The sequence below is a fragment of the Mytilus galloprovincialis genome, chromosome 5 (assembly GCF_965363235.1).
Source record: "Mytilus galloprovincialis chromosome 5, xbMytGall1.hap1.1, whole genome shotgun sequence".
In the NCBI taxonomy this organism is placed as follows: domain Eukaryota; kingdom Metazoa; phylum Mollusca; class Bivalvia; order Mytilida; family Mytilidae; genus Mytilus; species Mytilus galloprovincialis.
This window is the reverse complement of record NC_134842.1, coordinates 85,089,987-85,117,209: the sequence shown is the minus strand read 5'-3', so window position 1 is coordinate 85,117,209 and position 27,223 is coordinate 85,089,987. Positions and strand designations below refer to the sequence as shown.

The window sequence follows — 27,223 nt, the reverse complement described above, 5'->3', positions numbered from 1 at the left end:
ATTTTATATTTTATAGTCTTTTATGTGAGGATTTCTGCGTTTTCGGTAAAATCAAATGTAAAAAATGCCAAAAATCGGCAAAAATCATGCCGATTTTTGTGTTAAGTGGACCACCTTTATGTATCAACAAACTGTTTGTATTCGAAAAATGTGTCAGTTAACAGTTTAAGTGATTGAAATCGTCTCTTATACCAATGAAAATAACAAAAAATGTTATGCTTTATCTCATTTTTACCATAAAATACAATGTTAGCCATTTCTCCTTGCTATACTAATATATACATATGATGTCACGTTGTTTCCATGGCAACCAGACTATACAGATTTTTTTAATTTATTTTTTTTTTTCAATTTGACTGTTAGTTTGGACAATTTCAACTTTTAAAAAAATGATTGAAAAAAAATAATCTGGCCAAAATTTTTCATATTTGGTCTATTATTACATGAATTGATGTTAAGTTTGAAAGTAGGATAATTTTGACAAATTAATAAATCATATTTTCCAAGTCTAACAGATCAATCATAACATTGCCAAAGAGTTAAGAACAAAAACAACACAAGCATAGAACAGAATCACCTTGTGCAAAACAACCATTAAAGTATTAATAGTACAAAAAACATAAATGTGTAAATATCTTGATAACGGCAATATTATATGATTTTACTACAGTATTATTCGTACTCTTAATCATAACGCAATTGCCCTAATACGAATTTGAAGCGCCGAATAACAAATGAATATGAATATTGGTATTAAAATTTGTTAAAGAGCAAACGTTTCATGTTTCGCATAATGATAACATGAAACTTTTTAAATAATAATTTATTACTGTGTTTTTGCCTGTCCCAAGTCAGGATCATCTGGCCTTTGTTAGTCTTGAATGTTTTATTTTTTTTTATTTTTTTGTTCATTTATATGTTTTTGAGTTTGGTGTGACGTCCATTTTTATTGAACTAGTACACATTTTGTTAAGGGGCCAGCTGAAGCCCGCCGTCGGATGCGGAATTTTCTTGCTGTGTTGAAGACCCATTGGTAAACGTCAGCTGTTACTGCTCTTTGGTCGGGTTGTCGTCTCTTTGACACATTCCCCATTTGCATTCTCAATTCTAATATTCAGTTAAATAAATGTACGTATCTATGTATAAAGTTTACTTTAAACTGGTGGGAGGATGAAAATCTAAATAAATTACAAGCTATATAAATTCTCTAGACTGAATAAATGCTTATAAAGAACGACAAATGAAATGTTCAGTATCCATTGGCGGATCTAGGGGGGTGGGGTGGGGTCCGGGGGTTGGAACCCCCCTTTTTTTCGGCGATCAATGCATTTGAATGGGAGCATATAGTTGGAACCCCCCCCCCACCCTTTTTCAAATGGCTGGATCCGCCCCTGGTATCCGTTTCTAAACGAGCAAACACTAAATATATCTTAACCATTAATCAAATTTGTTCTGCAAACATGGGCCGTAGTCTTATCATTATGATTCCAAAACGTGTAACATAAAATAGTCCTTCCGTGTATTCACAGTATAACAGTGGTTTCATTGAAGAAAAAAATAGAAAATGGCAACGAACACCATCTGGTAAAAAAGGTCACATGGAACTTTTTGGATAAGAAGTGCCGAACTAACCCATTATATGGAGATGAACAACTAATAACATCTTACTAAACAAATTATATCATTGCAATAACAAAATTAGTTGTCGGAAGTGTCTCATATACATTGTACATGTACATGTATATTGAGGAACTTTCATAGTATCAACATGTCCTTTATCTCGTAAACGATAAGGGCATATCCAATAGTTTATTTTTGACGGTGAGAATTTTTTCCCGTAAAGATATTTAATTCTTCAATTGACAGAGAATAAAATTTTGCCAAAAAAAATATTTGTTGTCGATTTCGTTTTTGCAAAAAATACTACTGAAAATTGAACATTTTTGCAATTTTGAAGAAACAAACGTTTTTTATTTAAAAAAAATAAATATGATTTTTTAATCAACATATACTTATATAATGGAGCTCAAATTGAAGCAAAATAGTTCAAGATGGTTAGAAAAATCTAACTCTACCATTTAAAGAATTAATTCTTACTCAAATAAAGCCAAAAACGTTATGGTTACCCCCCAAAACGACAAGAAATGAACATTTGAAATGCACATTTTAGATTTTTTTAAAAATATTGCTAACGGTGTCGATTTGACCAAAGTAAGATATGTTATTCTTTGAAAAAAATGGAACGTCATAACGTTTTGAAAAATATTTGTTACCATACTCGTTTTTGAGAAAAATCGAGTAATATAATATTGTTTACTCAATCCCTTCCGTAAGCCTCACAAATTGCGCCAAAAATTAAGACGTTTCGGGACGTAACGTTATATTTCCCCGCTAATTTTTCAAAGGCAGTGCGACGGTGTGGAAGACACAGTATTTTTACACTGTGACTTTGTTGGATAGTTGTCTCGATAGCATATCGCATCTTCTTATTCATAATGGACAAGTATCTGTACGAGCTAATAATTCAGTAAGCTTTACTATTGTGTTCGTCAAAATTGTGAAACCCGGGTGTGAAACATGCAAACCATTAACCCGAATAACTCAGTCGTTATATTCCGCTGATCTACGATTACTACCTCGCAAGTAGGAGAGATCGATTACGGGGAGGGACTGAATTATTCGGGTTAGCAAACCATGGAATTACAAACTACTAAAATAGTCCCCGGCTCTGGTATACGGTATTTCATCCCTCTTTTAAAACAAACGAATTACACGTTAGAAATCCGTTTCTGTGTGTCGGTCTATAGCACAAAGCAGGGTTAATTTTCATATTATACTTACATTTCATGTTTTTGTTCTGATTATTCATTTAATATGCCACTTGACGTCCGTCATCCATAATCATTATTTATTTTACCGTTACTTTACAAAGAAGTGTTTTCCTTACACTGATTTATATTACACTGTCTATATAATTTCACATAAAAAAATTATCGAAATCAATAAAGAGCACTTGAAATTTTGAAACCAAACACTTCACTGTCTAAAATCTCACCGACTCCGTATTTTATATTCACGTTGCAGTTTTGGTTTTTTTTCTTAACAGGCTTCTAGCTATAGCAAAAATCTGTATGTTGATTCTTAGTGTTTTGAATTATATGTGTCGTTGGGTTGCTGTCGTATTAATGTATACCTTAAACATTTTTTTTTCGTAAAAAAAGGATTGATTGGGTATAGAAATATTCACATCTCTGGACTGCTCCCGTCCGACAGTTACGTGTATATATTTGCTAAAATTGGGTGCGGCCGTTTAGCTGCTCGGGTGTATAAATTTGCAGCCTCGTTTAGTCGAAATGAAAATGTCGTAATATCAGATGCATAGAGTAAGGAAAGAGAGTTTTACGCTATCTATACGTTAAAATACCATCTAAATAAATGGTTGAAGGGATACATGAATACGAACTTCGAATAAAATATCTAAACGACAACAAAGGTCACATGAATCTTCAAATAAGTCGCATCTGTTGCGCCTTTTGCAGTTGTAGATGAAAAATAATAATTTGATTAACAAAACAGATCAGTAAGACATTAACTTGAAAATAAACGAAACGGCCGAAAAATGTTGAATGTTATTATAAATTGTGGCCATTTTGTCGTATGTTTTTGCTTTTATGACATATTTACGATATATAAGTAAATGAAATTGACACAGTAATTTTTTCCACCTAAACGAGCCTGACTGTCGTGGTTTTACGCTTCAAAATATGAGTTATTGCATATATACACAATTGAGATGGTTTTCTGTTCTACTGCCCTCTACATAGTTTGGCTGCATACAATTTAACCACTGATGTAGACTACTATATTATTATTGATTATTCAAACAAATGAATTCAAAGAGAAAGATGCGGAAAGAAATTCTAAAATTTTCGTTTAGAAATAAGATATAAAATAAAAATAAAATACCAAAACTGAAATACTCTTTGAGAAAATTATAAGTTGAGAACTAATGATTATGCATCACTATATGAAACTGATGAATTGATTGATCCCATGCTCCAGTGGCAAATATATCACGCATATTTACGACGAGGCGAGAGTAGATCTGAAGTAAATGATTGATACATTATCAAGATATAAAGAGTGTACTAGTGGTAAAACGTATGCAGTACTAGATAAAGTTGAATAATGATCAAAATCTTGAGTTAAGCTATTAGCCCCTTGTTTTCCCTATCCTGTTATGGACCCGCTGACTTAAGAGGGTGTGTCTAATTATTCAAGACCTACACTGGTTTTTTTTTGTGTTAAATTATATTTGTTTCCTCATACATAACACTACAAACCATTAAAAGTCTAAAATGGCCTATATCTGTACTCGACTGTACTGATTTTTACTCGACCAGTCTGAATTCGTCTGAGATGTACTTGATAATACTCGACTGTAGTCTGAAACATACTTAACAGTCTGAATGTGTACTTGACCAGTACTTAACCATTTTATACGAGTCTGAACCGTACTCGACCTAGTCTGAACCGTACTTAACCATTTTATACGAGTCTGAACCGTACTCGACCTAGTCTGAACCGTACTCGACCTAGTCTGAACCGTACTCGACCTAGTCTGAACCATACTAGACCTAGTCTGAACCATACTCGACCAAGTCTTAACCAACCTAGACCTATTCTTTGTATCTTTCAACTGAATTTTATCAATTTAGGAATTCTTTTAATAAAAATGGAATTTGAACAACAACTTGAAATTGAAAATGTATTCAATACAGTATTGAAATTAAGATTTCACAATAACCAATCATAATATAACTTCAACTCAATATTAATCAACACTTACATAATAATGTATATCAACTTTTAAAATATAAATAAAACAAGCTATGAAATAATCTAAAAAAATGAGTTGTGACTGATTTTCAATATTATTCAAAATTTTATAAATATTTCGGAAGTATTTTATGGTAACTGGAATAGTTTCACCATTAACTTAAGCCTAGTATAGATTTATGGTGTCAGTTGAGTTCAGGTAATAATGCAGTGAATGTTTTTATTAAGATATATTTAAAATAGGATATAAAACAACTTAATAAATTTAAAAAAAATGAGAGCTTAATTGTTCTGTTTTATTAAACCAAGAATTTAATATAAGCATGATAATAGAATTTCCAAAGCAATCCTTGATAACCTTTTTAGAAAAGGAAATGTATTCCAAAGTATCAGTAAAAAATATTTCAATTAATTTAAGTATTTTTTTTTTGTCAAATTAACATGGCATACATAAAGCACTTTAATATGTTCTTATTACCTCAGTACATGTGTGTTTTACAGGTAAAAAGAAAGCCCTATTTTCTTAAATTCGTGTATTACTTATCTAGTACATACATGTATATTCGAAAGGCCTTGTTATTTAATTTAAACAGGATGTTGCAATTTTGAATCAATGTTATTTAGAATTTAATACCTCTGGCCAGGTGTGATCTTATTATGAGTTTGCCCCCCAGCAGAGGTTATACTTTATATTTCACCACTAATCAGAAAAACAATTTTATTTATTTATTTAATTTTATCCCTTTTTTATATAAGCTATATATAATATATGTTTTTATCCTAAATATAATCAGAGATATATTTCTTTTATAAGATTAATTTTTTTATAAATTTTGTTGGCTGTTGTTATATATATAAGTTAAAAAGAAATTTATTTTAACAGTTAAAAAAGGTAAACAGACAGAAAGTCACAGGACAAAAAGTCACAGGACATAAAGTCACAAATTTGGTAGGACAAAAAGTCACAGGACAAAAAGTCATAAATAATTTGTTGACAATTGTTTGAATATATAAGAGAAATATCTTGAAATATTTACTTTTTAATACATATATTCATATTAAAGTTTAGGAAATGTGTCATTATACTTGAAAAATCAAGATTTATTTAATTTTAATCATGCAAAAGATATATTTCTTGGCACCATGCAGCCATTTAAGTGCCAAGCCATTTTGACCTTTTGTTTTTTTAACAATTATTTGATCATCTTTGATATTTTTTGGATAAATTTTGTTAACAAAGTTGGTTTATATACAATAGTTCAAGAAAAATACAAAAATATTTTTCTAGAAATAAGCAGTTTTTATTCAAAGAAAATAATCAGAAAAAATGAATTGTGACTTTTTGTCCTGTGACTTTTTGTCCGTGACTTTTTGTCCTGTGACTTTCTGTCCTACATTCTTAAAAAAGTAGAGGTTTTTTGGTCTAGTATGGTTCCGACTGGTCGAGTATTGTTTAGACCTTTGGTTAAGTATGGTTTAGACTGGAAAAATAGGTCGAGTACATGTCGAGAATGGGTTAAGACTGTTTCAGACTGGTCGAGTAATAGTTCAGACTATTTTCAACGGCAAAGATAAGGGTCAAGTAAGATTCAGTACAGTCAAGTATGGTTCAGACTGGGGTCGAGTAATGTCAAGTAAAAGTCAGACCAATTCAGACTGGTCGAGTAAAAATCAGTACAGTCGAGTACAGATATAGGCCATTTCAGACTTTAATGGTTTGTAGTGTAAGTAAACACCAACATCGTCAGATATTTTCTACTTGTATGTCTTACAATGTTTTCCTATTTCAATATTTTTTCAATACTGTGTCATCTTTTGTTTTACATTGTTTATCGGTTAAAGGTCGTATTCATTTAAAGAGCTACTATATAATTATATATTAGCACTTCAAAGCAAAGCTAGATGGCTCAATATCTTTAATTGTTTTTACATAGGCGGTAATGGTAACGTTTTTTCCTGTAGCTCAGTCCATATCGTAAACTTGTATATGTATGATAGCTCGTTTCGAAGCTGTGACATTTTCACATATGTGGTTAAATTTTCGTGATACGAAGTGAGATTACTTTTTCTGTAAATTAGCAAACCCCGAACATCCTTTTGTGATGCGGCTCCTTGTGGTAAAATATCCCCTTTTTAACACAATAAGTTCTTTGAAAATTTAATACTTTGAACACATTCAATAGCTCCATAGTTTTTACACATTTATTCTATGTTCCTCTACTTTCCTAATCACCACAAATAATTAAGTTCAGTCATTTGTTAAAAATAGAAACATGTCCAATATCACTACACAGAGATTTTTTCTTTACACGTGACTTTTGAGTTCCTCATTTCGAGGCGCATTAGGGATGTTGTCCCAGATGCATGATCCTTCTCAAGTAAGTAAGTAAGTAAGTAATTTTTATTGGTTTAAAATCCAAAATTACAGGATTGATACTAAGACAATACAAATTTGTTATACACAAACATTGCATTATACTGCAATACTAAATCATTACGCATTTGCTGTCGTTGTTTTCTACTGTATTGAAGATAATTTTAATAAAACGGAAACTTAAGTGAGTATGGTCTTGTAAAGATTAAGATAATTGCAGTTCTTTTATAATAGACCAAAAGGACAAAGATATCTTTTAAGTTTTGAGTTCTAGTTCTGTTAATATTCTGTATGAGTTTTTTGCCGATTCCCGCCGTGCCCTTTCCTTTGAGGAAAGAAACCGCCCTTTCCAGACGGCCACTATGACGTCGTTGAAACACCGTGAAATTACGGGAAACAATAGACGACGGTTACGTTTGTTATTACCTTCCCTGAAACTGTTGGATATGCCTTTATTCATGATGTTCCTTGCTAGTGCTACATTATTAATCTATGATATTGGATTGTTTGTAAAGCACGATTTTGTTTAGTTATATAATTATGCTCCGAATGTAAGCACTTTTAAGTTAAATATTTAATCTTATATGAACAGGGCAATACATACCATCTGCATCAATTGGTCTAGTGTTTATCATCATTATCGTCATGATCTGTATATGTTGTAAGTATAATAGTTAAGATTCTTTATTATTTTTCTACTAACTTAATTAAGATTTGAAAATCAAAGTATAAAATACCAAATTTTGCAAAATCTTAAATTAAAATTGATGCTCGATGAGTATTGACATTGATATGACCATACTTTATAATTTCAATTAAATTGTAATAATTACAGTCGTGATGATCAGCTTTGGTTCACAATCATTACTGATTACTAAATAATTCTTCGTACAGTTTTACGTTAATATCATTATTAACTTTCATTCAAAGTGAACTGGAAACTAATTAGCTATTTTTGTTTTTTGGTAATCGTAAAGTGATATCAGTAAAACATGTTCATGTTTTATTTAAGTTCCAACATGCAGAGAAGTTGTCAAAATGAGTTTGGTCTTTAACACCTTCATTTACTTATCACCACCTTTTTCATAGAGCTATTGTGCTAATTTTTCTTTTACTACCAATGATTATTCTATTCAGAGTGGTTGTATTTCTCTACACGTTATATTCCAATTCACAAAGAAGGAACTGTTATGTTTGTTTTAAGTTTTAGTATAATTTCATCTAAGAATTTGTAGTGAACGAAAACGTATCAAGCAATATGTCTTACAGAGGTGTTGTCCGATAATTATATGTTTTTCTTTTATATTTATATTTTAGGTGAATTCAAAATGAGAAGAAAACCGAAACACTTGTTGTGCAAAGTCAAGGATCTTACTTATAATAAGTTATGTAAGTGTTTTAACAACGGCCAAGGACATTAACGGAATGACAATATCATATGATTGTGTTTAGTACTGTTATGCTTATATTTAAATTCCTAATTTTGAATTCAAAGACAAAAATCATTTTATTACCTTCGTTGAAAATGTAGTCACAGCAATGGACCAATTTCATGCGCAACATAAGAAACAAAAACATCAACAAGGGATAAAAATTGTCAGTTATCTCATAAAAAGTCGTAGATAAAAAAAAAATCAAGTTTACAGAAAGGACGAATATTACTCTGCAACTGAGACGAAAGTACTAAATGGACAATAATGTTCATAAGTTGAAAATAAACATAAGGGTTGCTATTGTTTAAATTTGTAATAATTGTGATCATGTATTTCAGTAGAGATCTGAATTGTTTTTTTAAATCTAAATCTTATCGGCAAAATTGGTTGAGTTCACCTTCTAACAAAATATTTTGAAAACGATCTGATACAGTTATAAATATTAGCAACATTAAACAGCCTTTTTGTAGGCCTAATGCACGCCGCCTCTTGGATTTAATATGTTAAGTTGGTTAAATAAAATCAACTTTATAATAATGTTAAACCAATGTTCAAATAGTTCCGAATCACAAATATTTAGTAGTTAAACACATGCAACATGACAGAATAACAGTGTGTATTTTTGGCAAGGGGAACCCATTACCGCCACTTTGTGATTTAATAACTTTGACCTTCTTCGACATAAAAGCAAGTTTAAACAACTAAAATATACCAATGCAATATCTCTTGTTAAGCAGTTTTTTTATAATAAAAAATGCCAAGTTTAGATAGATAGATTCATGATAACTGCGCAAGCGTTTAAATTGCTACTTTAACATTCACTTAACATAATTCTAAACAGCTTAACAAAACCGAATCGTTGATTCTACAGATGTGTTGATAATAATTTGGCTGAAAATGGAAAGGAGATAAATAAAGGCAACAGTAGTATACCGCTGTTCAAACTCATAAATCCATGGACAAAAAACAAAATCGGGGTAACAAACTAAAACTGAAGGGAACACATTAAATATAAAAGGAGAACAACGACACAACACTACAATGTAACACACACAGAAACGGACCAAGCATCAGACAAAATCCCACGAGATTAACAAATATAACATCAAAACCAAATACATGAATTTGGGATAGACAACTACCGTGACACATCTTATCGCAATGTGAATTAACACTCAAAAATAAGAAAAAACAAACGACGCAACGTTAAAATGTAACACACACGGAAACGAACTATAATATAACAAAGGCCATATTCCTGACTTGGTACAGGACATTTTTTAAAGGAAAAAATGGTGGGTTGAACCTGGTTTCGTGGCATGCCAAACCTCCCTCTTTTATAGCCATGTGAAATATAAGACATGGGACAGTATAGATCGTCATATTTTCACACTTGCAAACGGACGTGTTTTTTTTCTGAAAGTTTTTTTATTTCACTCTCTGATATACGGATCAGTATATCTGGATTTTCATTTATTACAAGCGGATATATTTTCGTACTCTTCTGTTTCACCTGGTCTTTGCTCGCATTTGTTTGGCGGAAACCCGGTTGCTCGTTTACTTTTAATTTTGTTTATGTTTTGATATGTTGTACGTTGTTGGTGTCTGTTTTTACTTAGCCTTGTCTTGGTCACTCAATTATCAGATTTTGGTTATCACTTAAACTGTGATTATTTATAACATGGGTAAACCACGGGTGCCATGGAACGGGGATAGTTTACCATTCCGGAGCACCAGTTTAACTGCATATATTCAATCCACAACACAATGTTTTCATGTATGGGCCTATGATAGTGGACTATATTGTTAAAGGTCGAAAAGTACCCTGTACTTGCCTTTATTCACTGTATTTCACACTTGTACTAGTTGTGTCATTGGCAAGCATACCAAATTATCGTATTTGTTATATATTTTCTCCTTCACTATGCAGTTTCTTAAATGTATTTACATCAAAAGCACACATATTTGCAGATAAAAGCACTATACAACAATCAATATTTTTTTACTGTTATTTGTATTTCTAATTTTTTATTCTAATCTAATTTTTACTTTTGTTGAAATTGTATTCGAATCTTTGGTTTTTCTGTGAACTTGTTCCCTAATTAGAAAGGTGCAACATAACGTGAAATCTAAATACTTTTCGTATCATAGAAACAAACAATTGTGAAGTTTAAAATCTATAAGCAAATGTATTTTTTAATTGCTCTTATGCTTACAAAAATGTCTATATATTCCGGTATCGAGCACTGGTCATTATCGAACAGATAAGATTATTATGACTCACGGGGAGGGGAAACGGGGTGGTGATCAGATTCCAACATACAATGTGATAATGTGATAATGTGACGTGCCGCTGGAACAGGTCCGAAAATATGTGCCGAAAAGATGGGGGAAACTATCGGAATTAAAGTTCCCATTTCTTGTTTTATAACAAGCCCTGTATTTATTTCTCAGCCGAAAGTCTCACAAACAGAACCAAAGCGACCCCCTCCCAAATCAAGTAAGAAGAGAAGTGACCCCTACCCTCCTCCCCCCTCGAGTCTATCATTAATAAATCAACATTTTCCTTTAATGAACATGTGATAGAATGACCCTCCCTACATATTTACTACGCATGGGTAGATTAAACGGAAAAACACATTTCCGATAAAAACACATGTGACCCCACTTGTTTTGCCGATTTAAAATGTATTTCAGATATTTTTGGGTAAATGAGATAGACTACTCAAATTGAGTTGTCATTGAATCGATTTCTATCAAATTTGATACAATTTGTATATAATTAAGTAGAAATACGTACGATCAAAGGCTTATGTGGGCGGATTTACCAAACTGCATCGAACAGTCATTTTGTGGCGTTTATAAACTGACTTGCAAAGCCAAAGTTACTTTTTAAGACATGTACACATGTAATTATTTTTTCGTGATTAGATTTGTATCGTTATCGTCAATGGTGTCTGATCTTATCATACTTACATCATACTTACATTTATTAATTTGATAAAATTATGTATCTATCATATATTCATGCTGAGCAAAAGTTGTCATGCAGCGTTCAGCTTCCATTTTGACAACAACAAAAAACCCGAAAATATACGCGCTATCACCATGACCACACGGTCAAAAACGGCGAAAATGGGCAGATGGCGAATATGGGCGCCAGACTATATGAAAAAAAATTTGAAAAGAGAAATTCATTTATATTAATGTATTTAGATCTAGTTGTCTGAAATATAATTGTATTATGTTTTAAATGAAATCTTATTATTTCTTTATTTAATTATCTGAAATATAGGCTTGTTTTTGCTTAAAATGTGAACTTGCTTTTTTGACATTTTGTTGTCTGAAATGTAATCTTGTTTTAAATAGTTAGAAATATAATCTTATTGTGTTTGGTATTGAGTGGTCTATAATATAAAATTGTACTATCTCAAATATAATCTTATTGTGTTTGGTATTTAGTGGTCTGTAATATAAAATTGTACTATCTCAAATATAATCTTATTGTGTTTGATATTTAGTGGTTTATAATATAAAATTGTACTGTCTTAAATATAATCTTATTGTGGTTGATATTTAGTGGTCTATAATAAAAAATTGTACTGTCTTAAATATAATCTGATTGTGGTTGATATTTAGTGGTCTATAATATAAAATTGTACTGTCTTAAATATAATCTGATTGTGGTTGATATTTAGTGGTCTATAATAAAAAATTGTACTGTCTTAAATATAATCTGATTGTGGTTGATATTTAGTGGTCTATAATATAAAATTGTACTGTCTTAAATATAATCTGATTGTGGTTAATATTTAGTGGTCTATAATAAAAAAATTGTACTATCTCAAATATAATCTTATTGTGTTTGATATGTAGTGGTCCAAATCGGCAACAAAAAACTACCAGATGAATATAATTTTGAAGAAAATTATAGTTTGCATTTTTATAAATGAAAATAATGACCTCGTACAGGTAATTATTTTGTGCCTTGGAGCATATTTCATTGAATCATGGTATCGTCCGGGTTGATTCTTCGAAAGAATGACCTATTGTTAATTTCGACTTCAGGGTAGATTTTTTGGATCAACGCTCTCGGCAAATTAAAAACTCTTGCACCTATTATTTGAGTGGTCCGAATATTGCCAGCTGTTTCAAGTCTAAATTTCTGTCCTTATTCAATATGCCCTTATTTTCCAGTGGTATTTTAAAGTTTCACGTCCAACCTCACTGTCGACCTCCTATTGTACGACCTACCTATTGTATTTAAAATTTATGCGTTATAGTCATGAACATGCATGTAATATTTGCTACTGGACGTAAAGCAAACAACAATCAATCAACTTAATTGATTTCTCTGTACTAGTACTTAGCACACAAAGACAAGATCTGGTAAAATGCTATAATTTACAATTTCTATTTATATTTTCATATTTTTGGGTTTTTTTTGGGGGGGAAGGGGTTCTCTTCCGTTTATCATATAACTGACTGCTTATTAAAAAGTTTTCAATATTTTTTTTACAATGGTTCTTATCTACTGTTTTAATACAATTTATAACATATGATTGTTTTTGTTAGGCAAGGTTAAACTAAGAAAGATAAAAGTTTTTTTCAGGTGTTTTTGCTTCATTTAGAAATGAAAAGGGAATAACGGACGACTAATTAAATTAAAGAGTTTGTTTTCATATAATGCATTGAACTTGCGATATATCTCACCTCACACGTTTTGATCGGGCCAGTGAAACCTAGTTTAGTACGGTTTTATTCATTGAAGTTTGCATGCATAGTTTTTACATAAATAAAAAAAAAACGAATAAAGCAAGATCTATTAATTAATTGAACTGAATAGACAAAACTAATCATTTTGCATTTTAACGTCATGTAGGAAAATTACCAAATTACCAAATCGGAAACAAAAGGAACATTTACTGGATGAATATTTTGAAGGACCTTATGCATCTAGGTCTGTCCGATTAGAAGTTCTGAAACAAGCTGTTTAAAAACCTAATTGTTTAAAGTGTTTACTTACTGTTTTCTAAGGTCGGATCTTTACGAATCTTTTTCATGATTACCGACAGATCAAAAACATCAAGTATATATAGCATGAAGTTGTTGGGCATAATATCCATTTGTCAGTTATAAATGAGGTCTGTATGGGGTTATGATTGCCTGATTTATTAAATAAGAAATCGTTATTTTGAAAAGTTGGCTAAAAAAATATAAATGTCCCCCCTAATTTTGTAAAACTATCATTTCGTGTTATTTAGATGCCAATTTTTATTATCATAAATAAATAATTATATGATGTAATGCCATTAAATCAGTCCGTTATCATTTCAATATGGCAACTGTTAATTGTATATTTAAGTCTGAGTACTGTTTAACTATCATTTAAGATGAACATATTTAGACTCGTCCAGTTCAGGGTTATTAGGTTTCTGCAAGTTCTTTTTATGTACTTTTCTTATATTTTTGACGGTTTGAAGTCAGTAAAAGTTCAATGATTAAGTTAATATTGACATTACAAGACCTCCTCACAAAAAGGGCTGTTCAAATCCCCTTTTTGTTCGGAGGTCTTTTAATATCAATATTAACTTATCATTGAACTTTTACTATTACAAAATACGGCCTGATTATTGATCGGAGATATTTAAGCAACCAAAATCACTCTGAATCAAACAAATTCTTAAATTGTAAATTAAGGTATTTTGCTGGGTGTTTTTTCACGATCCTATTTCGGACCCCCTGACTCTAATTAGTCATGCCCGATTAACTTTAAGTAAATTGAACCTCAACTTAAAGACCTACATCGGGTAAATAAGTTCGAGGTACAATAAGTAGACAATAGAAATCCTTTGTGAAATGAGATTGTCCCAGGTTTCTTAGATAATTATTTTGCGTTGAATAACAATGAAAAATGCACGAGCAGGTTTGCAAGTGGAAATAATAACCTGTCCCGAACCGGGAGATGTTGGCTGCAATAGGAATTTATTTATAAAAAAGTAAAAAAGTCCATATCTCATTTACTTATAGTGGCCGTTATTGATTGTAAATTCATGCCGTTTTGTTTATGGCATTCGTCTATCGTGGAGAAAAAAGAGGGAAGGAGGGCTAATAGCTTAACTTAAGAGTTTGATCATTATGGTTCAAATCTATTCTATTACGTGTACGGCATACGTTTTACCTCTAGCGAACGCTCTGCCTTCTCGTAAAAAGTGCCACTCTAAATTTGTAAGCATTTGCTTCATATTGATCAACTTTGATTTAGCATATGGATGACATATTTGCCACTGGACACAAAGGATCAATAAATTAATCAGCTTCATTCAGTGATGTATAATCATTTGTCCTCAATTGATAATAGTCTCAAACAGTTTTCTAATTTTTATATATTTCATTATTATTTACATTTGAATTTTTATGCGTAAATCTTAACATTTCTTCCATCATTTTTCTCTTTGCAATTTTTTTAACATTAAAAAACGTAGTCGTAGTACACATCAGGGATTATATTGTTTAATTTCCATCAAAACTAATAGGGGAGGGGACTAGAACAGAAAAACAATCTTCATTGAGTGGCAATAACTCATATATTGAAGCGTACAATGACGGCTGTCTCGTCTAGGTGACAAAATGTGCTGTTTTAAGTTTATTTGTATCTCAGATGTGTTTTAATTGTCACAAAGGCAAAAAAAAAAAAATGATTAAAAAGGTTGACAACAATTTATAAAAAGATTCAACTTATTTTGGGCGTTTCATTTTTTTTATATTGACTTGCTGGTCGGTTTTGTTATATATTTTTTTTCATCTACTATAATTGTTCTAGCAAAAGTCACAAAGAATGTTCTTAAAATCAGCCATGCGACTTATTTGAAAAGATTTAGCGGACCTTTCTTGTTGTTTACACATTTCAATCATTCAACTCGTGCGTAGATCGGGTTTCCCTCTAATGTTTTTTTAAGGTATAGATAGCGTAAAATTCTCATTGCACCAGGCATCGGATATGCATTCATATTATATTTTGATCGGACAAAGCTGCGTATTTATATATTCAATAAGCCAAACGAACGCACCCATTTAGCAAGGGTATACTGTGGCTACCCGGGCTCGGGGATCTGAACACCCCTTTTTGTTCGGAGGTCTTTTAATATCAATATTAACTTATCATTGAACTTTTACTATTACAAAATACGGCCTGATTATTGATCGGAGATATTTAAGCAACCAAAATCACTTTGAATCAAACAAATTCTTAAATTGTAAATTAAGGTATTTTGCTGGGTGTTTTTTCACGATCCTATTTCGGACCCCATGACTTTAAGAGGGCGTATCTAATTAGTCATGCCCGATTAACTTTAAGTTAATTGAACCTCAACTTAAAGACCTACAGTGGAGATCACATCTAACCTCTCATTAGAACTGTCAGAATATCTGTCATAGAACTGTTCTAACCTGTCCTAAAACAGTTCTACCTAGAACAGTTCTACTCTAGAACTGTTCTAAGTAGAACTGCCAGAATCAGTTCTAAGTAGAACTGACTAAATCAGTTCTAGATAGAACTGTCAGGATCAGTTCTAGGGTAGAACTATCCAAATCAGTTCTAGGTAGAACTGTCCAAATCAGTTCTAACCGTAGAACTGTCAGCAGAACTGACTAAATCAGTCAGGACTGTAGAACAGTTCTAAATGACGTCACTGCAGTAAGGGCACTTTAGAAATTAGAAGAAATAAATCACTTCCAATTAATTTGCTATAGCAGATTTTCTATATTTTTGCGTAAACCCCTGAGGGTTTACGCAGTATATATTGGACGATATATGTAGTCTTTCGGAACACCGGATGTTATTCGGAATACATCTGTCCTTTCTATTGCCACCTTTCATATACATGCGCAATAGCTTATCAATTGACCTGTTGAATAAGCATTAGCATCATGAGTTGCTATAGAGATGCAAAATTTATCATGACAAAAGCTATGTTAATGAGCATTTGAATACTTCCTTGCACGTAATTGCAAGCTGCTAATATTTACCTTACATATATCCGTAATAATTATTTTAATTAGAGTCAAACGTTGAAACCTGGTTACCAGCTGTGTTAATTCATGAGATAAGATTTCATGTAAACAAGCAATGACATAACAAATTAAATGTGCCGCTTTAATAACGATTGATAACCTTAAAATTAATCATGCATGCAATTTTAGCAGACGTAACAAGATCGACGTTAATATATCAAATGTTTTTTTTATAGATACCGAGTGATGTAGACAGAGATAACAAATAATAATTTCCATCATATATGGTCAGGGAAAAGATTATCTAACTATATGTTCCTATTGTAATTTTAAAGGCTCTTCAAAATGTTCGTAAAAATAAAAATAAATAATTATTATTTCTTGAAGACGATCAGATGATGAATTTTCGGTTTTAATATATATTAAGTACGACAATGTAAAATATTGCAAGGGGATTTTGAGCTATCTCACTGATCAGTGTAGGCTACACAGTACCCCCAAATGAACAGTATAAAACTATCCAGCAAGAGAGAAAAAGATGGGTCAATATAGAAAAATTAACAAGGTAACTTCAGTTCAATTTCAATATATACATGTATTATTATATAGATTATTCTAATGAATAAGTCAAATGTCAGAGGGAATATCTTTTTAAATATGGCAGGAAAAACAATTAGACAACTCTCCATGAAGTGTTAGACACAGTGTAGTCAAAGTTAGCAGTAACATGTATACTATACATGTAACTGCTAACTTCAAACCAGAAACAAAAAGCAAATATGAACTGCACCAAAAAAAGACAACCACCAAACAACATGCTTCTTACTTGGAACATTCAGAAAATATCTTCAAAGCGAGTTAAAATTTTTAATAAGTTTTTGTTTTTAACAAAAGCGTTTTGCCATCTAAACTTTTAAGAGCAGAAAGCACACAACTTAAAATTGCCAATGCTTACTACCCTAAGCATCACAAAAATCTTGCAGAGCAGGTGTAAAGATATTAATAATGATCAACATCAAGCCATTGTTCAAATAACCATGAATATATCAAATTTTATAAAAAAAAAAAAACACCACAGCTATTTACAGGTTCACGTACTGCATTTCTTGAACACAAGTAATCATCAATTAATTACATTTCTTCACATTTGTAATTGAACTTTAGCCTAAAAAAATAACTCTTATAAAAAACCAGCACCTTAAAAAGGAACATCCAGTGGTTGACTCAGCATATTGTCTTTCGGGAGAGAGAAGAAACAAATATTCCTTGGTGTAGGGCAATGATTCCTTAATGCGGGAATTTGAGATCAGACAGCAATAAGACACGAAAAGTGAAAAAGTCGGATTACTATCCTCAATTATCTGGAATGTCCTATCATTGTCTGAACGCAGTCGTTTTAATTCGTAACAGATAGGCTACGGGTCGGGAATGGTCTTGATAGTTTGGCGAAGCACCCCGACATTTAGGTGCGTCCCGTAACATTCGGGAAAACTCAGCCGACTTTGTCTAGCCGGATGACAAGCGTGACTATGTCGTGGCAGATTCTGCTGTATCGGATAAAAATTCTCACATTGCTCTGTGTTTTCTGGACGGTGTCCTGTGGAACGGGAATGATCTGGAGAAATTTTTCATTGATGTTTTTCTGCCGATTGAGTCCAGATTGCATCCAGATCTAGTCGATTTCAAACCGTCTTTGCCGAAATCGTTCCGGAACAGTCCTGTTATTAATACGAAATTCGTCAATGATACCCACCTCAGAGTCCCGACAATTACAGAATACAATACGACTGAGACCAGACAAAGACGTTTGCAATGAGATAGAGAGGTTCGTGATAGAATTCCATTCCGACAGTACCTGATCATCCCGAGTATGTCGACAGTTTTCGAACGGATAACTTCTGTCAGCGTCGGTTCACTGTCTGGTCACTGTCTGATCTCTGTCAGACAAATTTGACAAATTTTGATTGGGAATGGTCCTGTCAAGGACGGCAATAAAAATCGTGAATGTGTGATCACAGCGTTAGCGAAAATATATCAACCCACATTGAATTGTAATTTCATTAAGTAAACAATCAATGTCAGTTTTTAATTCTTATACCACAATATTTATATAAAACAATACATCTTAAGTAAACAATTATCTAATATTTAATACCAAACAAGCATTTGGGTTTACGATTGCATTTCTTTTTTTAAAGAAAGCAACTTGTTTACTGATCAAACGTTACATGTACAAATATCGAAGTGAATAGAAGGTTATCCAACTTATCGGAGAAATATTTTTATAAGATTGCATAGGAAGCATCATTGTTTACGTTTCTTCGTTCCCCGTTTTTAACAGTCTCTTCATAAATATAACTCTGCATTTACTTCATGGAATTTTAATCGTAATTTACCTTGTTTGCCTTGGATTTACATTCATTTAAGATTCTGTTTTGACAAATGTTCAAACGAAAATTGTACAGTGGATGAATTATGGGAACTTAGAAAAATATACTCATTTGAACATGAATGAAACATTTGCCCCTGGACGTTCGGCTACAAACAAAATCATGCATTTTTCTTTGACTTCTTCAAATTATATTAACAGTATACTATTCCAAGAAGAGAACTTCCCATACATGTACTTTTTATTTTAAAATAAAGTATATGAATCAGTCATGTGAGTGTTGGATGATGATGTAAATTGTTTTGTTTAAAAAAAAAACCATTACAAACCTGAGACTACTATACGTATACTACTATATAGTAGTCTCAGCACAAACTAACGGACTTAAAAAGTCACTTTAGTGACGGTTCATTATTATGGATACTGAGAGGAAATAACGGCGCGCTAAATTTTTAGATATATAGATACACCTTATCGCTATGTGTCTGCCATTACTGGATATCACACAGGTTCCCGTAAAAATTTTACGTCATAAAACAAAATATCTGACGCCACAATGGAAAAGTGATTGTTGTTTGCTTCAAAAGTTCAAGAGGCCGGGTCAGACAGGATTAGCAATCAGGTGTATTGTGTTCCAAAGTTGGTGTCATTTTTATCATACGATCCGTCCTGACATAGAAATATTATTGGTTTACAATGAAAGGGGCCATATACTGATACATGTATATCGAAACTACTGAAATTTGTTTACAATTCAATATTTTGAATAAAAAGAGGACTTGCAGAAAATTGCTGGTACTCTAAATTGATGTGGAATTTTTTTTGTAGCCAATGTGTTACAATATTGCTGTCATTTGAATTATACAATCCATCATCATATGTAACTATAAGTGATTTACTATGCGGCTATATATATATATATATATATATTAAGATTTACATTATAAAGTGTAAATATGGTCAGTTTTGGTTGATGCTGTCAAATATAAAAAAGAAGATGTGGTATGATTGTCAATGAGACAACTATCCACAAAAGACCAAAATGACACAGACATTAACAACTATAGGTCACCGTACGGCCTTCAACAATGAGCAAAGCCCATACCGCATAGTAAGCTATAAATATGGTCAGTTTTCATGGTTTTGGGTGATGCGGACAAATAATTTTGTTATATCCATGAGTCAGTCTGAGATATCAAAACAACTGAAATTAGTTTACGATTCAAAATTTTGATTAAAAAGAGGACATGCTGGCACTATAAACTGATGCGAGCATAATTTTGTTTTCCAATATTGCTTTCATTTATATTAAACAATCCATCCTGCTATAAAAATATAAGCTCGTGCAATATAAAATTCTACTCGAACAATATTCCCCAATATTCATGCAATAAACCTATAATATAGACCATTTGTATTATCATGATTATACACTCCTTCCTTACATAAAAATATTACAGCTTTACTATGCGACTATAAGAGTTACATAAAAAAGAGCAAATATGGTCAGTGTTGGTTGATGTGGTCAAATATGGTCAGTTTTGGTTGATGCTGTCAAATATGGTCAGTTTTGATTGATGCAGACAAATAATGTTGTTACATGAGTCAGTCTGAGGTATGAAAACTACTGATATTTTGAATAAAAATAGGAAATGCTGGCACCCTCAATTGATGCGAAAAAAAATTTGTGGTCATTGTTTCCAAAATTGCAGTTAATATTTATATACAACAGTCCCTCTCGACCTAAAATTATGACTGAATTGCGTTGCAGCTATATAGATTTACATAATAAAAAGCAAATAAGGTAAGTTTTGGTTGATGCAGTCAAAAGATTTTATTACACGACTATGTTTATGATTCAATATTTAGGATCAAGAGGAGGGGGTCCAGGGGTTGGAACCCCACTTTTTTTTAACATCAATGCATTTGAAAGGGAGCATATAGTTGGACTCCCCCCTCCCAGCCTTTTAAAAATGGCTGGATCTGCCCGGAACTTTCCAACGTCGGAACAAAAGAGCATTTACACATGCTGGCACTATAAATTGATGCGAACAATTTTTTTTTCCAAAATTGCTGTAACTTGTATATTACAGTCCCTCTAGACCTAATAAAATTAAAACTGAAGTACTGTGCAGCTATTTATTTAGATTTGCAGAAAGAAAAAGCAATTAATGGCAGTTTAGATTGATGCGGTCAAAAGATTTTTGTTAAACAGGTCGTCCGAGGTATGAAAACTACTACTGATATTATATTGGTTAATGAGGTCCGATAATTTTGTTATGTGATAACGAGCCATCCTGACTCCCGGAATAACAAATGTAAAACAATTCAAATAATAATGCCCCCCCCCCCCCCCAAATACTAACGGCCTACTTTATGTACAAACAATGAAAGAAAAACAAATAATTAATGTGACACATCAACAAAAGAAAATCACTGAATTACATGCTCCTGACTTGGAACAGGCAGAATATGGCGTGGTTTACAGGTTAAACATGTTCTCTTGCCGATTATAAATCTGAAATAAAACCGGCAAAATAGCAAAACTCTATATAATTTAAATAACTTTTTCCCCAGCCTTTATATTAAGGCAAAGAGTTCTTAAAACTTATAAATCAACTCTAGCCGTAGAATTTATAAATCAATTTGAGCCGTAGAATTTTTAAATCAATTTTAGCCGTAGAACTTATAAATCAATTCTGGCCGTAGAATTTATAAAAATCAATTCTAGCCGTAGAATTAGAAATCAATTCTAACCGTAGAACTGTTCTAGAAGTAGAACTGACCAAATATTTGGTCAGTTCTAGCTAGAACTGTCTAAAACTGTTCTAGGGTAGAACTGTCAGGATCAGTTCTAGGTAGAACTGTCCAAATCAGTTCTAGCTAGAACAGTTCTAACCTAGAACTGACTAAAAGGTGTCAGGCTGACAGTTCTACGTACTGTTATAGACAGATTTAATGAAAGGTTAGAAGTGATCTCCAGGCCTCAGAACACAATTATTCTTCCCCTTGGCTACAAGTCAAATTGAATTAAAAAATTTGCACTGCCACAAACATGAAATAAATTTAACTGCTTATAGACCATTATTATTCTAATAAAATATGCTTGTCCCAGTACAATCCATCAGTGCTTTTTCTTTTGAGGCCCTATTAGCATGCCAATGGTAGGATTTGAATCTTGAATAAATGACGAAGGCTGATTTCTACCCTACTTTCATTTTGGCCAAATCACTACTTTCACTTTCAACAATCATTGTTTTCCACATGTTTTACTTATTTCAATATATATGCAACTGATAGGACCACTCAAATAGTAAACATTTCAAAGAAAACAGTAGACAGATTACTTGGGAAGAAATACCCCATATAATAATTGGGAACTATATTCCTAGACCACGAACAAAGGGAATTAATTGTGATCTGAGGCCTATTAGACCTCAAAAAATTAAAGTATCCATATGAAACTTTACAGTTACTTAGCATTATATCTTAGTAGTATAAATGCCAAATTTTATCACATTCTGACAAATAATAAAAAAGTTTGGAGTGTTTTTATATTATTATATATGTCTGCGGAACATGCTATTTGCAAAGTTTTAAGAATTCAGTCAAAATTTTATTCAGAAAATATTTTTTTGGTATTGTTTTCCCAAAATAAGCCTTGATCCATTTAACATAACTTGTATTTAGATGAAATGAGACAACTGCTAAAGCAAACCGCCACTTATATGCCATTATTTTTCATATCTATATCTCTATGTTTATTAAATCAGAATTGGTCAGTATGATAAAGGTATAGACATAAAAAGCATAATTGTGGATGAATAAACACTGAAAAATTGATTTATTCCCTTCATTCTATCCCACCTATTGGTTATTTACTTCTAAACAACTAAAAGTAATTTAGACTTGACACTTTAAAAATTTTTAAAACATTTTATTTTTCATTACTTTTAAATGTCTTTGTATGTGATGTTATGTCCAAGGATCAACTCAGTTTTGTAAAACCTTATTAAATTGCATTAATAAGGTACCCTCATGATTTAATGAAGTAACATGGTACATTCTCACAATTTTATTCCTTTAATTTTCATTAGAAATTATGTAAACTTTAAAAAATGCCAATATCTGCCTCATATGCCCAAATATGGTAAACAAGTCTTATTTGGATAGACTTTGTGTAATTTCTGTTTTCTTTCTTGAAAAGTAATCAGACAAAGATCATGTTGTTACTTGTTAGACCCTGTATTTACAATAATTGTGTTTTGTCCAAACTCATCTCCTAGGCCTCAGAAAACAATTATTCTTCCCCTTGGATACAATGCATTTTTTAGTTAAAGTCAAATTGAATTAAAAAATTTGCACCGCCACAAACATAAAATAAATTTAACTGCTTATAGATCATTATTATTCTAATAAAATATGCTTGTCCCAGTACAATCCATCAATGCTTTTTCTTTTGATGCCCTATTAGCATGCCAATGGTAGGATTTGAATAAATGACGAAGGCTGATTTCTACCCTACTTTCAGTTTGGCCAAATCACTACTTTCACTTTCAACAATCATTGTTTTCCACATGTTTTACTTATTTCAATATATATGCAACTGATAGGACCACTCAAATAGTAAACATTTCAAAGAAAACAGTAGACAGATTACTTGGGAAGAAATACCCCATATTATAAGTGGGAACTATATTCCTAGACCACGTACAAAGGGAATTAATTGTGATCTGAGGCCTCCACTGTACATCGGGTAAATAAGTTCGAGGTACAATAAGTAGACAATAGAAATCCTTTGTGAAATGAGATCGTCCCAGATTTTGCGTTGAATAACAATGAAAAATGCACGAGCAGGTTTGTAAGTGCCATAAAATTCAAACTTGGCCTATGAATGATTCACTGGGTCAATACATTGACATCATTTACTTATTTTAAAATATTATCCCTCTCAGTCCAGAGACTGATTATTAAATTTCATAAAATGTTCTGTCCATAACAGTACACTGAAATGAATTTAAAGATAAGGATACGCAAATTGTAGCGCCCATTATAAATAAACCATAAAATATCGTGCTGTTTAACGGGTAACAGAATTAAACCTAATCATTTTGAATACCTACAACCCATTTGAAATATATGTCTCGCAGTAAATGTTTAATAATGATTGTCCCTACGACATCTTTCAGAGAGAGCCTAAATGACATTGATGGAATGAGCAAATTGGAATGTTAATATAGAAACTCGTATCTCATGAGGCATACCTCAACTAAAACTTATTGGATTTTGTTCTGCGGAATAGTTTACGTATTTACTATCTCAATAATAAGTTCTATTCAGACAAAAAAACTAACAGATGTTTGGGAAATATTTTATGATTAATCATTTCAATTACTTCGAGACTTCTATTTCGAATTGGTTGTGGGTATACGAAACAATGACGGTTGTTATACTAGGAATGTCTGCTAACAAAAATGTTAGCAACAAATATAAGCATGTGATACATCAATGTGTAGATACATTAATTATAGATTTACGGCATAACACGTTAAGGTGGGGTAGACAACCGCGAAATCGAAATACAACAAAAATTCCCGAATGGGTAACATTTTCTAACGCACGATTTGAGTAACTTGTGTTATATTAAGGTTTTTAAATTTTTTTCAAGAGTTTTAGTTGAATTTTTATAGAAGATATATTTCGTTTAACCGTTCGTCCTGATCATGCATGAAATAAATGCCATGGATGTTGCGCAACCAACAATCAATCAATCTTAACCGTCGCCATTTTGATTTCTGTCAACACTTTTCTCTCCTGATCTCTTTACGCATTTATGAAAACATTTACTTATTATCACATGTTATATATCATTTAATTTCAGAAAAAGACATTTATTCCGATTTAAAGAATAACATATATAGATGTTTTCCGGTTTTTTTATATTGAAATATAAAGGTTAATTAATTATTTCAATTAAACATGCACATTTGTTTACGATACAATTTTCGTCATTAGTGAATAAATTTTAAAATATTCTGTCTTAAGGTGGTAGGTACCCAGCCCCTTCACTAAAATTAATTTGGCTCGTTTAAGTTTCATAAAATTTTCTTTAAACAACCAGAGAAACTACCAGTAATACAGAAAGCCACGTACCCATGCTTAAACTAAAGGCACGAAAACCTATTTACTTGCACAGGGTCAATACCAGGTGGGCTGTTTGTCACGGGTCTATCTCCAGATCAGTATTTAGAAGTGCATCGTTACTGTTTAAAGGTTTAAATGATATAAGGGTACAACTATTTGATAAACTGGGGGAAGGATGGTCTGGAAGTTAGTAGATATTTTTCGGATCGGTTATTTATTTTTAGGGACGAAAAGACAGATTTGTTTTATTTTCTGCACTATTGAAGCATGATCTTTCATTTTCATTGAAACAAAAGACTGATTAAATATTTTCACAATTATATCAATAATATTTGAAAACACACAATTTTTGAATTCATTTCTTTAATTTTTGAATAAATCAGCTGCGTTTGATGGAATTAGACCTTATGCAAGTGCAGGTATACATGCACATTGCTAATCCTTTGATTGATTTTGGAACATTCAAATACGAAAAAAGATGATTATTAGTAGTTTTTGTTGAGTTCTTAATAATGCGTCAATTTTCAAACAATTGCAGACTTTGCATAAAGATTTTTTTCAACCCTAAAGGAGTTTACAGATGTATTGATATTCATCAGGTCGGTTTCATTGGGACTCACATGACTCAGCTTAAATAAAACATATAAAGTAAAGTCCATTCATTGTATGGGCAATTTAATCAGAATTGATCATCATCCTCTGGAAGTGAATTATCTAAATTTCAAACTGCATATATTGTATACGTACAAGGTAATGAAGTTGGCCTGTAACTAGCCTCTTTTAAAAGTAATGCCAAATCTATTCGGCAAAAACAAATTCGTTATGGGTTTTTGGGCCGCTGAAGGCACCGAGAAGCTATTGATAAAAAAATGATGCAGAATCATGTTTCCCAGCCTCTTTTTTAATCTAAAACGCAAGTCCTTTTTTTCATTATTTATGCCGTCGTCGTAGCGAAGGGGCATTTAGATTCCCCCTGTCCGTCTGTACGTACGTCTATAAAATTAGTTTACGCTATATAACTTTAGCTTGCGTCAATTAAATGTTATGATCTTATACACAATGCTTTTTATAACAAAACACGGATCAAGTTATAATTTGTTTAGCGTCTCTTTTACCATTTTAAAGTTATGGCCCTTTACCAATGTAAAAAAATGATGAATTTTTCGCTTCCATTTTGCATCTAACAAATTTTATAAAACTTATACAGAAGGCTTATTACCAATCCACAAAACACAGATTGAGTACTTAAAAAGCTTTACATTGTGTCGAGCGGCTGATAATTAACGATATGTATACGAAAAAACCCGATTATCTATTTATCGTTCTATTACTGGTCGTTTTCACCTCCGGCAAGCAAGCAAGCACATTGTGACGTCGCTGATAAATGCAAAACGCTAAAATCCATTTAAACATTTGTGTATATTGGTATTAAAGTAAAAAAAATATGAAACAAATGTATTTTATGCATAACGATACTTTCAATTTTAACTAAGATTGAAACAGTAAGTGATCGCCCCGTTTTTCCCAATGGACCAATACGACTTTTTACCGTATTGGACCGGTCCGAAAAACATTATTTACTCTTGATTTATATCGACAGTGCAACGTCATCAGTATTGCACATGTTTATTATGGTATTATTGCATAACAATTTTCAAATTGGTTTAGTTATAGGTCCAAGCTTAAGGATACCATATATTTGACTGAGCCAAAAAAGGCCAATTTGGCTGCCAAAGGACCTTTAAACAAGCCAATATAAAAAGGGTTACGCAATGATACCATTAGTAATTAACCAGCCCAATATGAACTCAAGCCGGGCCAATATGAAGATTAAAAAGTATGAAAATCTTAAATTCAGGACTTCAATAGTAGTGGTTTGAAAATGTATCAATGAAAATTGAGGATTTAACACAAAACAATGATATAATTAACAATTTAACTAAATAATCAACAGTAAATAAACACAACAAATAACAAACATGTTTTAAGTTAGTTTTTCAGAATAAAGATCTTGGCTACATAGATATAGGA

The 27,223-nt window shown here is 31.9% G+C and overlaps 1 protein-coding gene across 1 annotated transcript in view; it reads left to right on the top strand.

Annotated features, from left to right (window-relative positions):
- Window positions 1–9,126, top strand: part of LOC143076581 (uncharacterized) — a 52,003-nt gene extending 42,877 nt beyond the window's left edge. Inside the window, exons 6-7 of the mRNA XM_076252400.1 lie at window positions 7,806–7,874; window positions 8,531–9,126. Of these exons, the coding sequence (XP_076108515.1) occupies window positions 7,806–7,874; window positions 8,531–8,634 (173 nt within the window). The 3' untranslated portion in view covers window positions 8,635–9,126. The remainder of the gene's footprint in view (window positions 1–7,805; window positions 7,875–8,530) is intronic.
- The last annotated feature ends 18,097 nt before the right edge of the window (window positions 9,127–27,223 follow it).